The sequence below is a fragment of the Cryptomeria japonica genome, chromosome 8 (assembly GCF_030272615.1).
Source record: "Cryptomeria japonica chromosome 8, Sugi_1.0, whole genome shotgun sequence".
Taxonomy (NCBI): Eukaryota; Viridiplantae; Streptophyta; class Pinopsida; order Cupressales; family Cupressaceae; genus Cryptomeria; species Cryptomeria japonica.
Genome location: NC_081412.1, coordinates 551,594,952 through 551,615,979, shown reverse-complemented (window position 1 = coordinate 551,615,979; position 21,028 = coordinate 551,594,952). Strand labels below are relative to the sequence as shown.

At 41.0% G+C, this 21,028-nt stretch overlaps 1 protein-coding gene across 1 annotated transcript; it reads left to right on the top strand.

Moving 5' to 3' along the window:
- The first annotated feature begins 243 nt into the window (after positions 1–243).
- Positions 244–19,340, top strand: LOC131857785 (uncharacterized). The gene is made up of 2 exons (XM_059210509.1): positions 244–377; positions 19,058–19,340. Exons 1-2 carry the CDS (start codon positions 244–246, stop codon positions 19,338–19,340), a joined length of 417 nt encoding a protein of 138 aa, XP_059066492.1.
- The last annotated feature ends 1,688 nt before the right edge of the window (positions 19,341–21,028 follow it).

Genomic DNA, 21,028 nt, shown 5'->3' with positions numbered 1-21,028 from the left:
TTTTTTTTAAAACCTTTTCCCCCCACCCATTCCACCGCACGCACATGTTTGTATAACTTTTAAGAGTGTTGCCCTAACCCGATCTAGGGTTAGGGCGTCTAAAATTAACCTCTCTTTTTTTTTGTGCGTTGAAGTGTTGAACGCAGGGTGGGCGGCGCAGGGGGGAGCCGAGCCGATGGAACCCGACAATCCAGTGTCGAGTTTTGCTTTCACGCAGTAGCGGTAGAAGAGGGAGGCAGAGCGATGGGGAGGGTGGCGCCCGCAGCGCGGGGCACCGTCGGCTGCGGACGGCGTCGCCCACAGGCTGCGGACGTCGCCGCCCGCAGTCTGCGGGTGCCACAGGCTACGCCCGCCGCCGCCCGCGAGCGCGGACCCGCGTGGGTTACGTGCTTCATTTTAAATTAAGCGCTAGTTTTTAACATGTGTTGCATGCAGGGTTAAAAACACCTGGGTAACTGTGATGTGGTTTTATTGCATACTTCGCGTATTTGGCTCGTTGCTACGCTTCTTTGTGTTTTCGGGTTTGGTTAAGGCATGGTTCGTGGCAAAGTTGTATGATGATTTTTTTTTTGAAAAAAAATAAATCCGATATATATATGTTTTTGTATATATATATATATATAAATATATATATATATATACAGAGGGTTAAAGAAATATTGTTTTCACTACCTCAGCACTGGCAGATTTCTTTTTGTTAAACAGTGTTTAGATGTATATATATATATAGAAATATATATATACATATATATCAGAATAGGCATATATATATATGTATATATATATATATATACATATATATTTATATGATCAAATATAGGTATATATATATATGTGTGCTGGAAAGAAAAGCTCATCATATACTGTTTTATGTGCTGGGATCTAGCAGAGTTTTATTTTTATTTTTATTTTTTTTTTAAAAGGAATAAATGAATTTTATATATATATATATAAGGCAATGTGAACAGATTTCATGAGGAATGAGCAGGATGTATTTACAAGGTAAAAATCATTTATATTTATATATGTATATATATATATATTTATATATATATACATATACATATATATATTTAATTTTATATATATATTTCTTTGAAAGGACTGGTTTAACAAGATTAGCATGCTGTTATATAGTATTAACAGGGCAGTGCCTATTATATATATTTTTTTTTAAAAACAACAGAATGTTCAAACCACATTTAGAAGGCTATAATTACTAAAAGCTAAATGTATTTTTTGAAAGAAAGGAACTATTTTAACCAGTTTTATTTTCTGCAACAAACATCAAAATAAAAGACTTTTTTTTTCTTCTAAAGTTTCTTTTGCAGAACTACCAATAGGGGAAATCATGAGTAATCATTGATATATATAAATACAAATAGACAAGGATACAAAATATACATTTTTACAAATGGAATGAAATCCCAACAATGCATTTTCTCTACATAATAACTTGAATATAATACAACTTTTTTCTGAAAGAGAATACTACAACATTGAATGCTTCCATTTCTTCCCTATTTTTTTTAAACAATTTTCTGCAACAAAATCAGCCACTTAGCTCTTTAATCCATCTTTTCTCATTCCCATGCAACCTGCAATAAAACACATTTTGACCATGGGAAGCTCACCTCCCAGCCTAGGCTTACTAGAAGCCACCCCCGAGCTTGGAGAAACAAGCACTAGATGGGTTACATACATGCAAACCCCACAACAAACATAATAACACATTTACATTCAAATATCCCTTCCCAAGCTTCACATTCACCACTTTCATGGTGACTCTTCCATGGGTGGAAGTGGACCAAGTACCTATGGGGAGAATGCATGCCAAAAAACAATACTACATTAGCCACCCCATGGCAACACAAATGCAACCCAAATACTTTCACAACCTTATGCCCCCCCAAAAAGGCTCAAGGCCATATATGCTCCCCTTATGACCCCCGAATGCATACACAAGGCTATGCATCAAGGGTCACCAAGGACTCCCTTGAGAACACTCTCCATAAGGAGAGCCTCTCACCCATGGCTGTCAAACTCCTTCCACCCCAAGATCTTCCTACCCTCCCAAGGATAGGAGATCTTGGACACTCCCAAAAACCACAAGAACACAAACAAATACATAGAAAAGAAACTACACATAATAACTTCAACTAAAAACTTCATAAACACAATCTTACAAGCAACTCTTTCCTTTTCACAAAACAACACCACTATCATTTACAACATAACAAGAGAAAGAAGGGAGTAACTAACCTTATTCTGCCAAAAGGTTTGCTAACTTTAGTTGGGGATGAGCTGCCCAATTCCACCCTAACTTCCTCCAAAAATTCCACTAAAAAATGCCAAACTCCCACTAATTTTTTTAAAACAAGCAAAATCTCCAAGAAAGGAGAGTGGGTGATTACTCACTAAGTTTGCAAATTCTTGCCTAAGAAGGCCTCTCACACACTTCCCAACCCCTTGGGTGAGGTGTGAGTTCCCATTGGTTGCCCTTCCCAACCTCTTGCACATTCCTAAAATTGGAAAGGGAAAAGGTGGAAGAGAATGGGGAAGAGAGTTTAACTCCTAAGGGGAAGGTTCTCTATCCTAGGGAGAACTTTCTAAGTTCAATTTTTCGTGCATCTTGGAATTATCACTTTTTGAAGTGACTTCATAGTCACATGGGAGAAGCCACATGTTGCAAAACACCCCTAACCCATAGGTATACCCTAAGGACCTTTGGAAAAGCCTAAAAACTTACCCTAGGAGTCCATTAAACCCTTTGGAAACTCCACTGAAGTTTACCTACGGGTCAAGCATGAGTTGACCACTCCCATGACTCCCTACCCAAGACAAATTTGGGACCACACTCATGTTTTTGAATGGCTTTGGTAGAAACAAAACTCCCTCCAAGAGACAAGTCAACATCAATGACACTTAATCAGCACATGTGTCAAGTGACACAACAAAAAATACAATATAAAAATCACACATGGAAAATTGGTCTCTTGAAGGATTACATAATTACATATAAATTAAATTTTACACTCAAGCATTATACACATCACAAATAAAATACATTACAAGGGGAGGGGTGTTGTCTCTCCAAATAGACAACTCCCGGCTTAACAAACGCACATTGGTCTAGGCTTGGTTCTCCATAAATTTCATGGTCACATGGATAATTTTCCTGCGCATCTCAAATAACACATTAGTAACTCCAAATAATCACAATTATACATACTCAAATACATGGATTTCATTACACATCAACATTCATACATTTGACAACAATAATTCAATATCTCATTCGTTCAAATTCAATTTCACATAAGCAATTAACATAATTTTCCCAAAATTGAACCATTCATAAATATGCATCATTCTTTTATCATCAAAATGAAATCCTGCAAATTTCCAATAACGGCATCCACCATCATAATGTAATTCTATTCTAATAACATATCTAAAGTTTCATACTCATCATGCATGAAATAAAACATCAGCAAATGTCAGTGTGATCCAAATCATATAAGTTCTAAGTCCATAATGCATAAAATAAAGCATCCATAATAGTCTCAATATGCAAATAACTAAAAGTGTCAAACTGAATCGGGGTAGGGCCTCACACCCTCCCCCTCTAGGCATGAACTTCCTCCTGGAGTTCATCAAACAGGTGGGGGTACTGAGATCTCATAAGTGCTGCATCCTCCCATGAGGCTGTGACCTCATCATAGCAATCCCACTGGACCCTAACCTGGTCCAGCTCTCGCCCTCGAAGGCTCAGCGTCCAGTGTGCCAAAATGCGAATGGGCTCCAAAGCTAGCTGCCCGTCCGACTCCACCTGTAAGGCATCCCAATCTAGAATATGAGACTCATCATAGATATGCTTCCTCAAAACTGAAACATGAAACACATCGTGGATGCGTGACAGGCTAGGTGGCAATGCTAGACGGTAGGCAACTGGCCCGATCCTCTCAAGGATCTCAAATGGTCCTACAAATCGAGGTGTGAGCTTAGAACCCTTTCCATAACGGATTGGACTCTTATGTGGTCGCACTCTCAAGAAGACCCTATCCCCAACTGAGTAGCTACGATCAACCCTCTTTGCATCTGCATATTTCTTCTGTCTGTCCTGTGCCTCTCTAAGACGCTGCCTAATCAATTCCACCTGCTGCTCCATATCCCAAACTATCTCTGGACCAATAGCAACTCTGTCCTCTATGCGGTCCCAACTTAATGGTGTCCTACAAGGTCTGCCATATAATGCCTGATAGGGTGGCATCCCCAAGGATGTGTGATGCCCATTGTTATAGGCAAACTCCACTAAGGGAAGATACTCTTCCCATCTGGTCTGGTGATCCATGACATACATGCGAAGCATATCTTCTAACACCTGATTAACTCTCTCTGTCTGGCCATCCGTTTCCAGATGATAGGCTGTACTGAAATTGAGCTTGGTACCCATAGCTGCCTGTAACGCCTTCCAAAAAGAGGAAGTGAAGAGGGAATCCCTGTCGGAAATGATCTTACGTGGAACACCATGAAGTCTGACAATGTCTTGCAAAAACACCTGTGCTACTGCTGGTGCTGTGAAGGTGGTACGAACTGGTGAAAAGTGAGCCACTTTGGTCAACTTGTCAACCGTCACCAAGATGGCATCATGGCGGCGAGATGACATAGGGAGACCAACGATAAAATCCATGGATATAGTGTCCCACTTCCACTCTGGTATAGCATGAGATTGGAGCAACCCACCTGGATGGCTGTGCTCCGCCTTAACTCTCTGACACTCAAGGCATCGGGCTATCAACTCGGCAATAAGCTGTCGCATTCCTGGCCAATGATATAGTTCTCTCAAGTCTGCATGCAACTTCTTGACACCGGGATGTGCTGCATACGGAGCTCTATGAGCCTCTGTGATAATGAACTCTCCCAATCCCCCGGTAGAAGGTACATAGATGCGCCCTCTATGGCGTAATAAACCATCGGGCTCTAAGGAATAATCCACATATTTCCCTTCCAAAGTTTCCTGAGATCGAATAGCCTCGCAAACCTCTAAATACCATCTGTCTTCTGGCAGTCACTACATGATCCGATCCCTCAAATCCGTGCTCATAGACATGGTGAATACCTCGTGACGTCTCCTACTAAAAGCATCTGCAACTACATTTTCTTTCCCTTTGATTTAGTGGACGTCAAAATCATACTCACACAAGAATTCCATCCATCTCCTCTGACGTGCATTAAGATTCGGCTGGGTAAATATGTACTGAAGGCTCTGATGGTCTGAGTGCAACTCAAAATGATGACCCAAAAGGAAATGTCTCCATCTCACAAGTGCATGCACTACGGCTGCAAGCTCCAGATCATGAGTGGGGTAATTAAGCTCGTGAGTCTTGAGTTTCCTAGACTCAAATGCTATAGCTCTGCCATTCTGCATAAGTACTACTCCTAAACCATCTAGGGAAGCATCTGTGCAAACCATGAAATCTGCTGATGGATCTGGTACTACAAGGATAGGTGCGGTGGTAAGTGCCTTTTTAAGTTCCTTAAAGGCCTTCTCGCATTTCTCTTTCCACTCAAACTTCTTCCCTTTACGCTGAAGAGAAGTGATAGGATGGGAAATTCTAGACAATCCCTCAACAAAGCGTCGGTAATAACTTGCTAAGCCCATGAAGCTCCTGACCTCTGTCACACTGGTAGGTGCTGGCCAATCCATAATGGCTCTGATCTTTGATGGGTCTACTGAGATCCCATCACCGGATATAACATGACCAAGGTACTTGATCTCAGTTTTAAAGAAAGCACACTTCGATAGACTGCCATACAACTGATTTTCCCTCAAACACTGCAAAACCTGCCTCAAGTGTTCCTCATGTTCCTCCTCATTCCGTGAATATACCAAAATGTCGTCGAGAAACACAATCACAAAGCGGTCAAGGAATGTATGGAATACTCCATTCATGAGACTCATAAAGACTACTGGGGCATTCGTAAGACCAAATGGAACCACGGTGAACTCATAGTGGCCATATCTAGTGCGAAATGCGGTCTTGTGGATATCACTTTCCACTATTCTCAACTGATGGTATCCTGATTTTAGATCAATCTTGGAAAATACTTTGGCACCTTGAAGTTGGTCAAACAAATCATCGATCCTGGGCAATGGATATCGGTTCTTGATGGTGACTTTGTTCAACTGACGGTAATCCATGCATAATCGGAGAGATCCATCCTTCTTCTTCACGAAGATGACTGGTGCACCCCAAGGGGATACACTAGGGCGGATGTGGCCCTTTTCTAGGAGTTCCTCAAGCTGAATCTTGAGCTCATTAAGCTCATTTTTAGTCATTCTATATGGTGCTCTTGAAATTGGTTCGGCTCCTGGAACAAGGTCTATATGAAAATCAATCTCTCTACGGGGCGGCATACCAGGTAACTCTGAAGGAAAGACATCTGCAAATTCTCTAAGGATAGGATGGTCGTCAATAGATGGTTCCCTTTCCTCCTCTTCTTCTCTATCACTAATGGTGATGGCAAATAACTGACATCCCTTTCGCATGCTCCGCCTAAGCTGCATGGCGGAGATCATACGAAGAGACACGGGTCTCTGAATTCCAGTGATCACTATAGGAGAGCCATGATCATCCTCACACTCGATCCTTTTCAGGCGACAATCCATCTTGGCTCTGTGGGCATAAAGCCAATCCATGCCAAGTACAACGCCATATGATCCAAGTGGTGTAACTCTAAGGTCTACTAAGGTGGTAATGTTGCCAATCTGAATCTGACATCCCTTAACCTCTGATTCCACTGACACTCTAGCCCCTGAAGCTAATTCCACTTCCCAACTGACCTCTTGCCTAGTTGCCACTAGCCCGCAACGCTCCACAACTAATGGAGATATAAAAGAATCAGTAGCTCCTGAATCAAATAATATAGATACACTGCTACCTCTGATCATACCTGCTACCTCAATAACCGTGGCCTGATGCTCTGCCTGGCGGTTGTCAACCGCTGCGAAGACTCTGTGGGACTTGCCCATGTCCCCAACTGTCGGCTCTGATGCTGCCATCCTCTGATTCCCTGTCATCTGACCCTGAGGACACTCTCTCGCTATGTGTCCCATGGCTCCACATGTGAAGCAAGGGCCTCGTGCCTGAAACTGTACTCCCTGTGGTCTGGAGAAAGACTGTCCCCCTGTCCTACTAGAACCACTGTACCCACCTCTAGAGGGCTGCTGAGTCCTAGCCGGAGGTGTGTAAGGAGCCTGAGATTTCTGATCTCGCCTCTGACCCTGTGACTGCCACTGCTTGGGCTTTGTGCCCTGCTGATTCTGCGGAGGCTTTTGCCTCTAGTTTTGTTGTGACTGCTGCGGAGGAGGGGGTTTGGAGAACCCCGATGAGTGCCTGTTGTTACCTTTCCAATGGGGTTTCTGGAACCCATAAGTCTGTGGTGAAGGGTTACGGTTCTGAAACCGATCCTTCGAGTCATGTGGTCTGGCCTGAATCTCCTCGGCTATCAAAGCCTTCTCCATGGCAACCCGGAGGCTCCCTGGAGCGGCCATTCTCACTGGTCCTGCTATGCCGGAGTTCAATCCTCTGATAAATCGGTTGACAAGAAGCTTTTCATCTTTCAGGTAGTCTACATAAGACAATAGTTCAAAGAACTTGTTCTCGTACTGTGTCACTGACATACCCTTCTGTTGGAGATCATGAAACTCATCCACCCTACGCTGTCTGAAATGCTCTGACAAGTACCTCTCCCTGAATCTCTCTGTGAAAATCTCCGACGTGAGGGTCTCTATCTCCAAGCCACACTTATATTCTTCTTGTCTCCACCATGTGGAGGCCGTTCCTCGCAATAGGTGAACCGCTGCACGTGCCTTTAGATTGCTCTCATAAGAGCGCAATGCAAAGCACCTATCTAGGCTTAAAAGCCATGCCTCTGCCTCTACCCCATCTGTAGATCCCCCAAATGATGGTGGCTAAAGATGCATAACCTCTCTGATTAGATCCCCTGGATCTCTACGTGCCCTCTCGATATATACTGGTGCTACGGTTGGAGGTGGTGCTAGTAGGTGAATGGGTTCGGGCTCATGCCCAGCCTGACTCTCCACGGGATTAGGAGGTGGACTCCTACTCCGTTCCCGTTCTACGGTTCTATGACTTACTGAGTTCTGGTTTTCAACATTATGGTCTGCTGCTGGAAGCCTATCCTGTACTAATCCAATCAGGTTCTGAAGGGCTACCAAGATGTCTCGGTTTGGGTCAACTGATTGCTCGGGAGGAGCTGCTGGGTTCTCTTCCTGAACCGATTCCTCCCTAGTGACCTCTTCGCGTGCCATGCGTGCACGCCTAGGGCCTCTACCACGTTTGCGAGCTTGTCGCGTAGTTGGAGGCATCCTTTTTAAGAAAATAAAATAAAATGAAATAAATAACTATTTTAGGAGAAAATATTTTAGCTAGTTCAAAAATAAAATTGAATTCAACTTTAATTAATTAAATAATTGTAGCGAAACATAATGGAGTAAGGTTCCCTAGTGTTGGCAAACATGGCTCTGATACCAAAATGTCATGCCCAACTTTAGGGCACGAACGGAATTTTTTTTTTTTTTTTAAAAAATACTTAACTAATTATCGACCAACTAAATTAAAATAATGCAACTTGGTGCGATTAACTTAAATAAATAATGCATTTTGGATTAGGTCATAACTATGTTTGAGTCAATCAGGTATTTAAATCCCATTTAGGAAGAGAGGGTAACTAAGCTATCAATGAACTAAAATCTCTCCCAAAACGGAAGTTCACTAAGCTTCATTAATAAATAATTAATATTCCAAAATGGCGAATTAATCTTGACCATATACCTTTTTAAAAATTTATCTTATTTATCTATCTAATCCACTAGGATTCCTAATTTAATTATCCTGGTAATTTAAAAACATTTTATTTAATTTGAAACATCTATATTAAAATTCACTTTATAATCTTTTACTTGATTTAGCCCTCTTGGCCCTACAAAGGACTTAATGGCCACACCCCTATATTATTCCTTTTTTTAAAATCTAATCCCCCTAGGTAATTAAATCATTTTATATCGTTCCTCCTTCTTATGCCCATTATTAACAAATGTGTACAAAACTTATCTTGACATTCTAGCAATTTTAAAACAAATTAAATATTAATTTAATCCTATATATATATATATTTATACATCCATGCTGGTATGTATATATATATATATATATATATATATATAAATAATTATAAATCAATATACATATATATATTTCCCCTTGTTACCATTGACCAATTTGCTAGCTTGGTCGACCAGAACAAATATTTTATGCCTACACACTTAGAGTTATTATATATATATATATATATATATATATATATATATATATATATACATATATATATTTACATATATGTATATATACATATATATACCATCATGCTCTATTTTATCATTTTCAAATTTTGTCCCTCCAAAAGTAATGAAGTGACTTATATGTTTTTTTTTTTAAAACAAACCCCCTTTCTTTTTTTTAAAACCTTTTCCCCCCACCCATTCCACCGCACGCACATGTTTGTATAACTTTTAAGAGTGTTGCCCTAACCTGATATAGGGTTAGGGCGTCTAAAATTAACCTCTCTTTTTTTTTGTGCGTTGAAGTGTTGAACGCAGGGCGGGCGGCGCAGGGGGGAGCCGAGCCGATGGAACCCGACAATCCAGCCCCGAGTTTTGCTTTCACGCAGTAGCGGTAGAAGAGGGAGGCGGAGCGATGGGGAGGGTGGCGCCCGCAGCGTGGGGCACCGCTGGCTACGGACGGCGCCGCCCGCAGGCTGCGGCCCCCCCGTAGGCTGCGGACGTCGCCGCCCAAAGTCTGCGGGTGCCGCAGGCTGCGGCCGCCGCCGCCCGCGAGCGCGGCCCCGCATGGGTTACGTGCTGCATTTTAAATTAAGCGCTACTTTTTAACATGTGTTGCGCGCAGGGTTAAAAACCCCTGGGTAACTGTGATGTGGTTTTATTGCATACTTCGCGTATTTGGCTCGTTGCTACGCTTCTTTGTGTTTTCGGGTTTGGTTAAGGCATGGTTCGTGGCAAAGTTGTATGATGATTTTTTTTTTGAAAAAAAATAAATCCGATATATATATGTTTTTGTATATATATATATATATAAATATATATATATATATACAGAGGGTTAAAGAAATATTGTTTTCACTGCCTCAGCACTGGCAGATTTCTTTTTGTTAAACAGTGTTTAGATGTATATATATATATAGAAATATATATATACATATATATCAGAATAGGCATATATATATATATGTATATATATATATATATACATATATATTTATATGATCAAATATAGGTATATATATATGTGTGCTGGAAAGAAAAGCTCATCATATACTGTTTTATGTGCTGGGATCTAGCAGAGTTTTATTTTTATTTTTATTTTTTTTTTAAAAGGAATAAATGAATTATATATATATATATATATAAGGCAATGTGAACAGATTTCATGAGGAATGAGCAGGATGTATTTACAAGGTAAAAATCATTTATATTTATATATGTATATATATATATTTATATATATATACATATACATATATATATTTAATTTTATATATATATTTCTTTGAAAGGACTGGTTTAACAAGATTAGCATGCTGTTATATAGTATTAACAGGGCAGTGCCTATTATATATATATTTTTTTTAAAAACAACAGAATGTTCAAACCACATTTAGAAGGCTATAATTACTAAAAGCTAAATGTATTTTTTTGAAAGAAAGGAACTATTTTAACCAGTTTTATTTTCTGCAACAAACATCAAAATAAAAGACTTTTTTTCTTCTTCTAAAGTTTCTTTTGCAGAACTACCAATAGGGGAAATCATGAGTAATCATTGATATATATAAATACAAATAGACAAGGATACAAAATATACATTTTTACAAATGGAATGAAATCCCAACAATGCATTTTCTCTACATAATAACTTGAATATAATACAACTTTTTTCTGAAAGAGAATACTACAACATTGAATGCTTCCATTTCTTCCCTATTTTTTTTAAACAATTTTCTGCAACAAAATCAGCCACTTAGCTCTTTAATCCATCTTTTCTCATTCCCATGCAACCTGCAATAAAACACATTTTGACCATGGGAAGCTCACCTCCCAGCCTAGGCTTACTAGAAGCCACCCCCGAGCTTGGAGAACCAAGCACTAGACGGGTTACATACATGCAAACCCCACAACAAACATAATAACACATTTACATTCAAATATCCCTTCCCAAGCTTCACATTCACCACTTTCATGGTGACTCTTCCATGGGTGGAAGTGGACCAAGTACCTATGGGGAGAATGCATGCCAAAAAACAATACTACATTAGCCACCCCATGGCAACACAAATGCAACCCAAATACTTTCACAACCTTATGCCCCCCCAAAAAGGCTCAAGGCCATATATGCTCCCCTTATGACCCCCGAATGCATACACAAGGCTATGCATCAAGGGTCACCAAGGACTCCCTTGAGAACACTCTCCATAAGGAGAGCCTCTCACCCATGGCTGTCAAACTCCTTCCACCCCAAGATCTTCCTACCCTCCCAAGGATAGGAGATCTTGGACACTCCCAAAAACCACAAGAACACAAACAAATACATAGAAAAGAAACTACACATAATAACTTCAACTAAAAAATTCATAAACACAATCTTACAAGCAACTCTTTCCTTTTCACAAAACAACACCACTATCATTTACAACATAACAAGAGAAAGAAGGGAGTAACTAACCTTATTCTGCCAAAAGGTTTGCTAACTTTAGTTGGGGATGAGCTGCCCAATTCCACCCTAACTTCCTCCAAAAATTCCACTAAAAAATGCCAAACTCCCACTAATTTTTTTAAAACAAGCAAAATCTCCAAGAAAGGAGAGTGGGTGATTACTCACTAAGTTTGCAAATTCTTGCCTAAGAAGGCCTCTCACACACTTCCCAACCCCTTGGGTGAGGTGTTAGTTCCCATTGGTTGCCCTTCCCAACCTCTTTCTTATTCCTAAAATTGGAAAGGGAAAAGGTGGAAGAGAATGGGGAAGAGAGTTTAACTCCTAAGGGGAAGGTTCTCTATCCTAGGGAGAACTTTCTAAGTTCAATTTTTCGTGCATCTTGGAATTATTACTTTTTGAAGTGACTTCATAGTCACATGGGAGAAGCCACATGTTGCAAAACACCCCTAACCCATAGGTATACCCTAAGGACCTTTGGAAAAGCCTAAAAACTTACCCTAGGAGTCCATTAAACCCTTTGGAAACTCCACTGAAGTTTACCTACAGGTCAAGCATGAGTTGACCACTCCCATGACTCCCTACCCAAGACAAATTTGGGACCACACTCATGTTTTTGAATGGCTTTGGTAGAAACAAAACTCCCTCCAAGAGACAAGTCAACATCAATGACACTTAATCAGCACATGTGTCAAGTGACACAACAAAAAATACAATATAAAAATCACACATGGAAAATTGGTCTCTTGAAGGATTACATAATTACATATAAATTAAATTTTACACTCAAGCATTATACACATCACAAATAAAATACATTACAAGGGGAGGGGTGTTGTCTCTCCAAATAGACAACTCCCAGCTTAACAAACGCACATTGGTCTAGGCTTGGTTCTCCATAAATTCCATGGTCACATGGATAATTTTCCTGCGCATCTCAAATAACACATTAGTAACTCCAAATAATCACAATTATACATACTCAAATACATGTATTTCATTACACATCAACATTCATACATTTGACAACAATAATTCAATATCTCATTCTTTCAAATTCAATTTCACATAAGCAATTAACATAATTTTCCCAAAATTGAACCATTCATAAATATGCATCATTCTTTTATCATCAAAATGAAATCCTGCAAATTTCCAACAACGACATCCACCATCATAATGTAATTCTATTCTAATAACATATCTAAAGTTTCATACTCATCATGCATGAAATAAAACATCAGCAAATGTCAGTGTGATCCAAATCATATAAGTTCTAAGTCCATAATGCATAAAATAAAGCATCCATAATAGTCTCAATATGCAAATAACTGAAAGTGTCAAACTGAATCGGGGTAGGGCCTCACACCCTCCCCCTCTAGGCATGAACTTCCTCCTGGAGTTCATCAAACAGGTGGGGGTACTGAGATCTCATAAGTGCTGCATCCTCCCATGAGGCTGTGACCTCATCATAGCAATCCCACTGGACCCTAACCTAGTCCAGCTCTCGCCCTCGAAGGCTCAGCATCCGGTGTGCCAAAATGCGAATGGGCTCCAAAGCTAGCTGCCCGTCCGACTCCACCTGCAAGGCATCCCAATCTAGAATATGAGACTCATCATAGATATACTTCCTCAAAACTGAAACATGAAACACATCGTGGATGCGTGACAGGCTATGTGGCAATGCTAGAGGTTAGGCAACTGGCCCGATCCTCTCGAGGATCTCAAATGGTCCTACAAATCGAGGTGCGAGCTTAGAACCCTTTCCATAATGGATTGGACTCTTATGCGGTCGCACTCTGAAGAAGACCCTGTCCCCAACTGAGTAGCTACGATCAACCCTCTTTGCATCTGCATATTTCTTCTGTCTGTCCTGTGCCTCTCTAAGACGCTGCCTAATCAATTCCACCTGCTGCTCCATATCCCGAACTATCTCTAGACCAATAGCAACTCTGTCCTCTATGCGGTCCCAACTTAATGGTGTCCTACAAGGTCTGCCATATAATGCCTGATAGGGTGGCATCCCCAAGGATGTGTGATGCCCATTGTTATAGGCAAACTCCACTAAGGGAAGATACTCTTCCCATCTGGTCTGGTGATCCATGACATACATGCAAAGCATATCTTCTAACACCTGATTAACTCTCTCTGTCTGGCCATCCATTTTCGGATGATAGGCTATACTGAAATTGAGCTTGGTACCCATAGCTGCCTGTAATGCCTTCCAAAAAGAGGAAGTGAAGAGGGAATCCCTGTCGGAAATGATCTTACGTGGAACACCATGAAGTCTGACAATGTCTCGCAAAAACACCTGTGCTACTGCTGGTGCTGTGAAGGTGGTACGAACTGGTGAAAAGTGAGCCACTTTGGTCAACTTGTCAACCGTCACCAAGATGGCATCATGGTGGCGAGATGACATAGGGAGACCAATGATAAAATCCATGGATATAGTGTCCTACTTCCACTCTGGTATAGCATGAGATTGGAGCAACCCACCTGGATGGCTGTGCTCCGCCTTAACTCTCTGACACTCAAGGCATCGGGCTATCAACTCGGCGATAAGCTGTCGCATTCCTGGCCAATGATATAGTTCTCTCAAGTCTGCATGCAACTTCTTGACACCGGGATGTGCTGCATACGGAGCTCTATGAGCCTCTGTGATAATGAACTCTCGCAATCCCCCGGTAGAAGGTACATAGATGCACCCTCTATGGCGTAATAAACCATCGGGCTCTAAGGAATAATCCACATATTTCCCTTCCAAAGTTTCCTGAGATCGAATAGCCTCGCAAACCTCTAAATACCATCTGTCTTCTGGTAGTCGCTGCATGATCCGATCCCTCAAATCCATGCTCATAGACATGGTGAATACCTCGTGACGTCTCCTACTCAAAGCATCTGCAACTACATTTTCTTTCCCTTTGATGTAGTGGATGTCAAAATCATACTCACACAAGAATTCCATCCATCTCCTCTGACGTGCATTAAGATTCGGCTGGGTAAATATGTACTGAAGGCTCTGATGGTCTGAGTGCAACTCAAAATGATGACCCAAAAGGAAATGTCTCCATCTCACAAGTGCATGCACTACGGCTGCAAGCTCCAGATCATGAGTGGGGTAATTAAGCTCGTGAGTCTTGAGTTTCCTAGACTCAAATGCTATAGCTCTGCCATTCTGCATAAGTACTGCTCCTAAACCATCTAGGGAAGCATCTGTGCAAACCATGAAATCTGCTGATGGATCTGGTACTACAAGGATAGGTGCGGTGGTAAGTGCCTTTTTAAGTTCCTTAAAGGCCTTCTCGCATTTCTCCGTCCACTCAAACTTCTTCCCTTTACGCTGAAGAGAAGTGATAGGATGGGCAATTCTAGAGAATCCCTCAACAAAGCGTCGGTAATAACTTGCTAAGCCCATGAAGCTCCTGACCTCTGTCACACTGGTAGGTGCTGGCCAATCCATAATGGCTCTGATCTTTGATGGGTCTACCGAGATCCCATCACCGGATATAACATGACCAAGGTACTTGATCTCAGTTTTAAAGAAAGCACACTTCGATAGACTGCCATACAACTGATTTTCCCTCAAACACTGCAAAACCTGCCTCAAGTGTTCCTCATGTTCCTCCTCATTCCGTGAATATACCAAAATGTCATCGAGAAACACAATCACAAAGCGGTCGAGGAATGTATGGAATACTCCATTCATGAGACTCATAAAGACTGCTGGGGCATTCGTAAGACCGAATGGAACCATGGTGAACTCATAGTGGCCATATCTAATGCGAAATGCGGTCTTGTGGATATCACTTTCCACTATTCTCAACTGATGGTATCCTAATTTTAGATCAATCTTGGAAAATACTTTGGCACCTTGAAGTTGGTCAAACAAATCATCGATCCTGGGCAATGGATATCGGTTCTTGATGGTGACTTTGTTCAACTGACGGTAATCCATGCATAATCGGAGAGATCCATCCTTCTTCTTCACGAAGATGACTGGTGCACCCCAAGGGGATACACTAGGGCGGATGTGGCCCTTTTCTAGGAGTTCCTCAAGCTGAATCTTGAGCTCATTAAGCTCATTTGTAGTCATTCTATATGGTGCTCTTGAAATTGGTTCGGCTCCTGGAACAAGGTCTATATGAAAATCAATCTCTCTACGGGGCGGCATACCAGGTAACTCTGAAGGAAAGACATCTGCAAATTCTCTAAGGATAGGATGGTCGTCAATAGATGGTTCCCTTTCCTCCTCTTCTTCTCTATCACTAATGGTGATGGCAAATAACTGACATCCCTTTCGCATGCTCCGCCTAAGCTGCATGGCGGAGATCATACGAAGAGACACGGGTCTCTGAATTCCAGTGATCACTATAGGAGAGCCATGATCATCCTCACACTCGATCCTTTTCAGGCGACAATCCATCTTGGCTCTGTGGGCATAAAGCCAATCCATGCCAAGTACAACGCCATATGATCCAAGTGGTGTAACTCTAAGGTCTACTAAGGTGGTAATGTTGCCAATCTGAATCTGACATCCCTTAACCTCTGATTCCACTGACACTCTAGCCCCTGAAGCTAATTCCACTTCCCAACTGACCTCTTGCCTAGTTGCCACTAGCCCGCAACGCTCCACAACTAATGGAGATATAAAAGAATCAGTAGCTCCTGAATCAAATAATATAGATACACTGCTACCTCTGATCATACCTGCTACCTCAATAACCGTGGCCTGATGCTCTGCCTGGCGGTTGTCAACCGCTGCGAAGACTCTGTGGGACTTGCCCATGTCCCCAACTGTCGGCTCTGATGCTGCCATCCTCTGATTCCCTGTCATCTGACCCTGAGGACACTCTCTCGCTATGTGTCCCATGGCTCCACATGTGAAGCAAGGGCCTCGTGCCTGAAACTGTACTCCCTGTGGTCTGGAGAAAGACTGTCCCCCTGTCCTACTAGAACCACTGTACCCACCTCTAGAGGGCTGCTGAGTCCTAGCCGGAGGTGTGTAACAAGCCTGAGATTTCTGATCTCGCCTCTGACCCTGTGACTGCCACTGCTTGGGCTTTGTGCCCTGCTGATTCTGCGGAGGCTTTTGCCTCTGGTTTTGCTGTGACTGCTGCAGAGGAGGGGGTTTGGAGAACCCCGATGAGTGCCTGTTGTTACCTTTCCAATGGGATTTCTGGAACCCATAAGTCTGTGGTGAAGGGTTACGGTTCTGAAACCGATCCTTCGAGTCATGTGGTCTGGCGTGAATCTCCTCGGCTATCAAAGCCTTCTCCACGGCAACCCGGAGGCTCCCTGGAGCGGCCATTCTCACTGGTCCTGCTATGCCAGAGTTCAATCCTCTGATAAATCGGTTGACAAGAAGCTTTTCATCTTTCAGGTAGTCTACATAAGGCAATAGTTCAAAGAACTTGTTCTCGTACTGTGTCACTGACATACCCTTCTGTTGGAGATCATGAAACTCATCCACCCTACGCTGTCTGAAATGCTCTGACAAGTACCTCTCCCTGAATCTCTCTGTGAAAATCTCCGACGTGAGGGTCTCTATCTCCAAGCCACACTTATATTCTTCCTGTCTCCACCATGTGGAGGCCGTTCCTCGCAATAGGTGAACCGCTACACGTGCCTTTATATTGCTCTCATAAGAGCGCAATGCAAAGCACCTATCTAGGCTTAAAAGCCATGCCTCTGCCTCTACCCCATCGGTAGATCCCCCAAATGATGGTGGCTAAAGACACATAACCTCTCTGATTAGATAGCCTGGATCTCTACGTGCCCTCTCGATATACACTGGTGCTACGGTTGGAGGTGGTGCTGGTAGGTGAATGGGTTCGGGCTCATGCCCAGCCTAACTCTCCATGGGATTAGGAGGTGGACTCCTACTCCGTTCCCATTCTATTGTTCTATGACTTCCTGAGTTCTGGTTTTCAACATTATGGTCTGCTGCTGAAAGCCTATCCTGTACTAATCCAATCAGGTTCTGAAGGGCTACCAAGATGTCTCGGTTTGGGTCAACTGATTGCTCGGGAGGAGCTGCTGGGTTCTCTTCCTGAACCGATTCCTCCCTAGTGACCTCTTCGCGTGCCATGCGTGCACGCCTAGGGCCTCTACCACGTTTGCGAGCTTGTCGCGTAGTTGGAGGCATCCTTTTTAAGAAAATAAAATAAAATGAAATAAATAACTATTTTAGGAGAAAATATTTTAGCTAGTTCAAAAATAAAATTGAATTCAACTTTAATTAATTAAATAATTGTAGCGAAACGTAATGGAGTAAGGTTCCCTAGTGTTGGCAAACTTGGCTCTGATACCAAAATGTCATGCCCAACTTTAGGGCACAAACGAAAATTTTTATTTTTTTTAAAAAAATACTTAACTAATTATCGACCAACTAAATTAAAATAATGCAACTTGGTGCGATTAACTTAAATAAATAATGCATTTTGGATTAGGTCATAACTATGTTTGAGTCAATCAGGTATTTAAATCCCATTTAGGAAGAGAGGGTAACTAAGCTATCAATGAACTAAAATCTCTCCCAAAACGGAAGTTCACTAAGCTTCATTAATAAATAATTAATATTCCAAAATGGTGAATTAATCTTGACCATATACCTTTTTAAAAATTTATCTTATTTATCTATCTAATCCACTAGGATTCCTAATTTAATTATCCTGGTAATTTAAAAACATTTTATTTAATTTGAAACATCTATATTAAAATTCACTTTATAATCTTTTACTTGATTTAGCCCTCTTGGCCCTACAAAGGACTTAATGGCCACACCCCTATATTATTCCTTTTTTTAAAATCTAATCCCCCTAGGTAATTAAATCATTTTATATCATTTCTCCTTCTTATGCCCATTATTAACAAATGTGTACAAAACTTATCTTCACATTCTATCAATTTTAAAACAAATTAAATATTAATTTAATCCTATATATATATATATATATTTATACATCCATGCTGGTATGTATATATATATATATATATATATAAATAATTATAAATCAATATACATATATATATTTCCCCTTGTTACCATTGACCAATTTGCTAGCTTGGTCGACCAGAACAAATATTTAAACCCCCATATACAAACCCCCTTTCTTTTTTTTAAAACCTTTTCCCCCCACCCATTCCACCGCACGCACATGTTTGTATAACTTTTAAGAGTGTTGCCCTAACCCGATCTAGGGTTAGGGCGTCTAAAATTAACCTCTCTTTTTTTTTGTGCGTTGAAGTGTTGAACGCAGGGCGGGCGGCGCAGGGGGGAGCCGAGCCAATGGAACCCGACAATCCAGCGCCGAGTTTTGCTTTCACGCAGTAGCGGTAGAAGAGGGAGGCGGAGCGATGGGGAGGGTGGCGCCCGCAGCGCGGGGCACCGCCGGCTGCGGACGACGCCGCCCGCAAGCTGCGGCACCCCCGCAGGCTGCAGACGTCGCCGCTCGCAGTCTGCAGGTGCCGCAAGCTGCGGCCGCCGCCACCCGCGAGCGTGGCCCCGCGTGGGTTACGTGCTGCATTTAAAATTAAGCGCTACTTTTTAACATGTGTTGCACGCAGGGTTAAAAACCCCTGGGTAACTGTGATGTGGTTTTATTGCATACTTCGCGTATTTGGCTCGTTGCTACGCTTCTTTGTGTTTTCGGGTTTGGTTAAGGCATGGTTCGTGGCAAAGTTGTATGATGATTTTTTTTTTGAAAAAAAATAAATCCGATATATATATGTTTTTGTATATATATATATATATATACAGAGGGTTAAAGAAATATTGTTTTCACTGCCTCAGCACTGGCAGATTTCTTTTTGTTAAACAGTGTTTAGATGTATATATATATATAGAAATATATATATACATATATATCAGAATAGGCATATATATATATGTATATATATATATACATATATATTTATATGATCAAATATAGGTATATATATATATGTGTGCTGGAAAGAAAAGCTCATCATATACTGTTTTATGTGCTGGGATCTAGCAGAGTTTTATTTTTATTTTTATTTTTTTTTTAAAAGGAATAAATGAATTATATATATATATATATAAGGCAATGTGAACAGATTTCATGAGGAATGAGCAGGATGTATTTACAAGGTAAAAATCATTTATATTTATATATGTATATATATATATATTTATATATATATACATATACATATATATATTTAATTTTATATATATATTTCTTTGAAAGGACTGGTTTAACAAGATTAGCATGCTGTTATATAGTATTAACAGGGCAGTGCCTATTATATTTTTTTTTTTTAAAAAACAACAGAATGCTCAAACCACATTTAGAAGGCTATAATTACTAAAAGCTAAATGTATTTTTTTGAAAGAAAGGAACTATTTTAACCAGTTTTATTTTCTGCAACAAACATCAAAATAAAAGACTTTTTTTTTTCTTCTAAAGTTTCTTTTGCAGAACTACCAATAGGGGAAATCACAAGTAATCATTGATATATATAAATACAAATAGACAAGGATACAAAATATACATTTTTACAAATGGAATGAAATCCCAACAATGCATTTTCTCTACATAATAACTTGAATATAATACAACTTTTTTCTGAAAGAGAATACTACAACATTGAATGCTTCCATTTCTTCCCTATTTTTTTTAAACAATTTTCTGCAACAAAATCAGCCACTTAGCTCTTTAATCCATCTTTTCTCATTCCCATGCAACCTGCAATAAAACACATTTTGACCATGGGAAGCTCACCTCCCAGCCTAGGCTTACTAGAAGCCACCCCCGAGCTTGGAGAACCAAGCACTAGACGGGTTACATACATGCAAACCCCACAACAAACATAATAACACATTTACATTCAAATATCCCTTCCCAAGCTTCACATTCACCACTTTCATGGTGACTCTTCCATGGGTGGAAGTGGACCAAGTACCTATGGGGAGAATGCATGCCAAAAAACAATACTACATTAGCCACCCCATGGCAACACAAATGCAACCCAAATACTTTCACAACCTTATGCCCCCCCAAAAAGGCTCAAGGCCATATATGCTCCCCTTATGACCCCCGAATGCATACACAAGGCTATGCATCAAGGGTCACCAAGGACTCCCTTGAGAACACTCTCCATAAGGAGAGCCTCTCACCCATGGCTGTCAAACTCCTTCCACCCCAAGATCTTCCTACCCTCCCAAGGATAGGAGATCTTGGACACTCCCAAAA

What these genes read in the sequence shown, in the direction of transcription:
- LOC131857785 (XM_059210509.1), top strand. Translation starts at nt 244, where the DNA reads ATGGGGAGGGTGGCGCCCGCAGCGCGGGGCACCGTCGGCTGCGGACGG. An exon ending in GCCCGCGAGCGCGGACCCGC is followed by an intron (nt 378 to 19,057) that starts GTGGGTTACGTG and finishes TGTGCGTTGAAG; the next exon opens with TGTTGAACGCAGGGCGGGCG.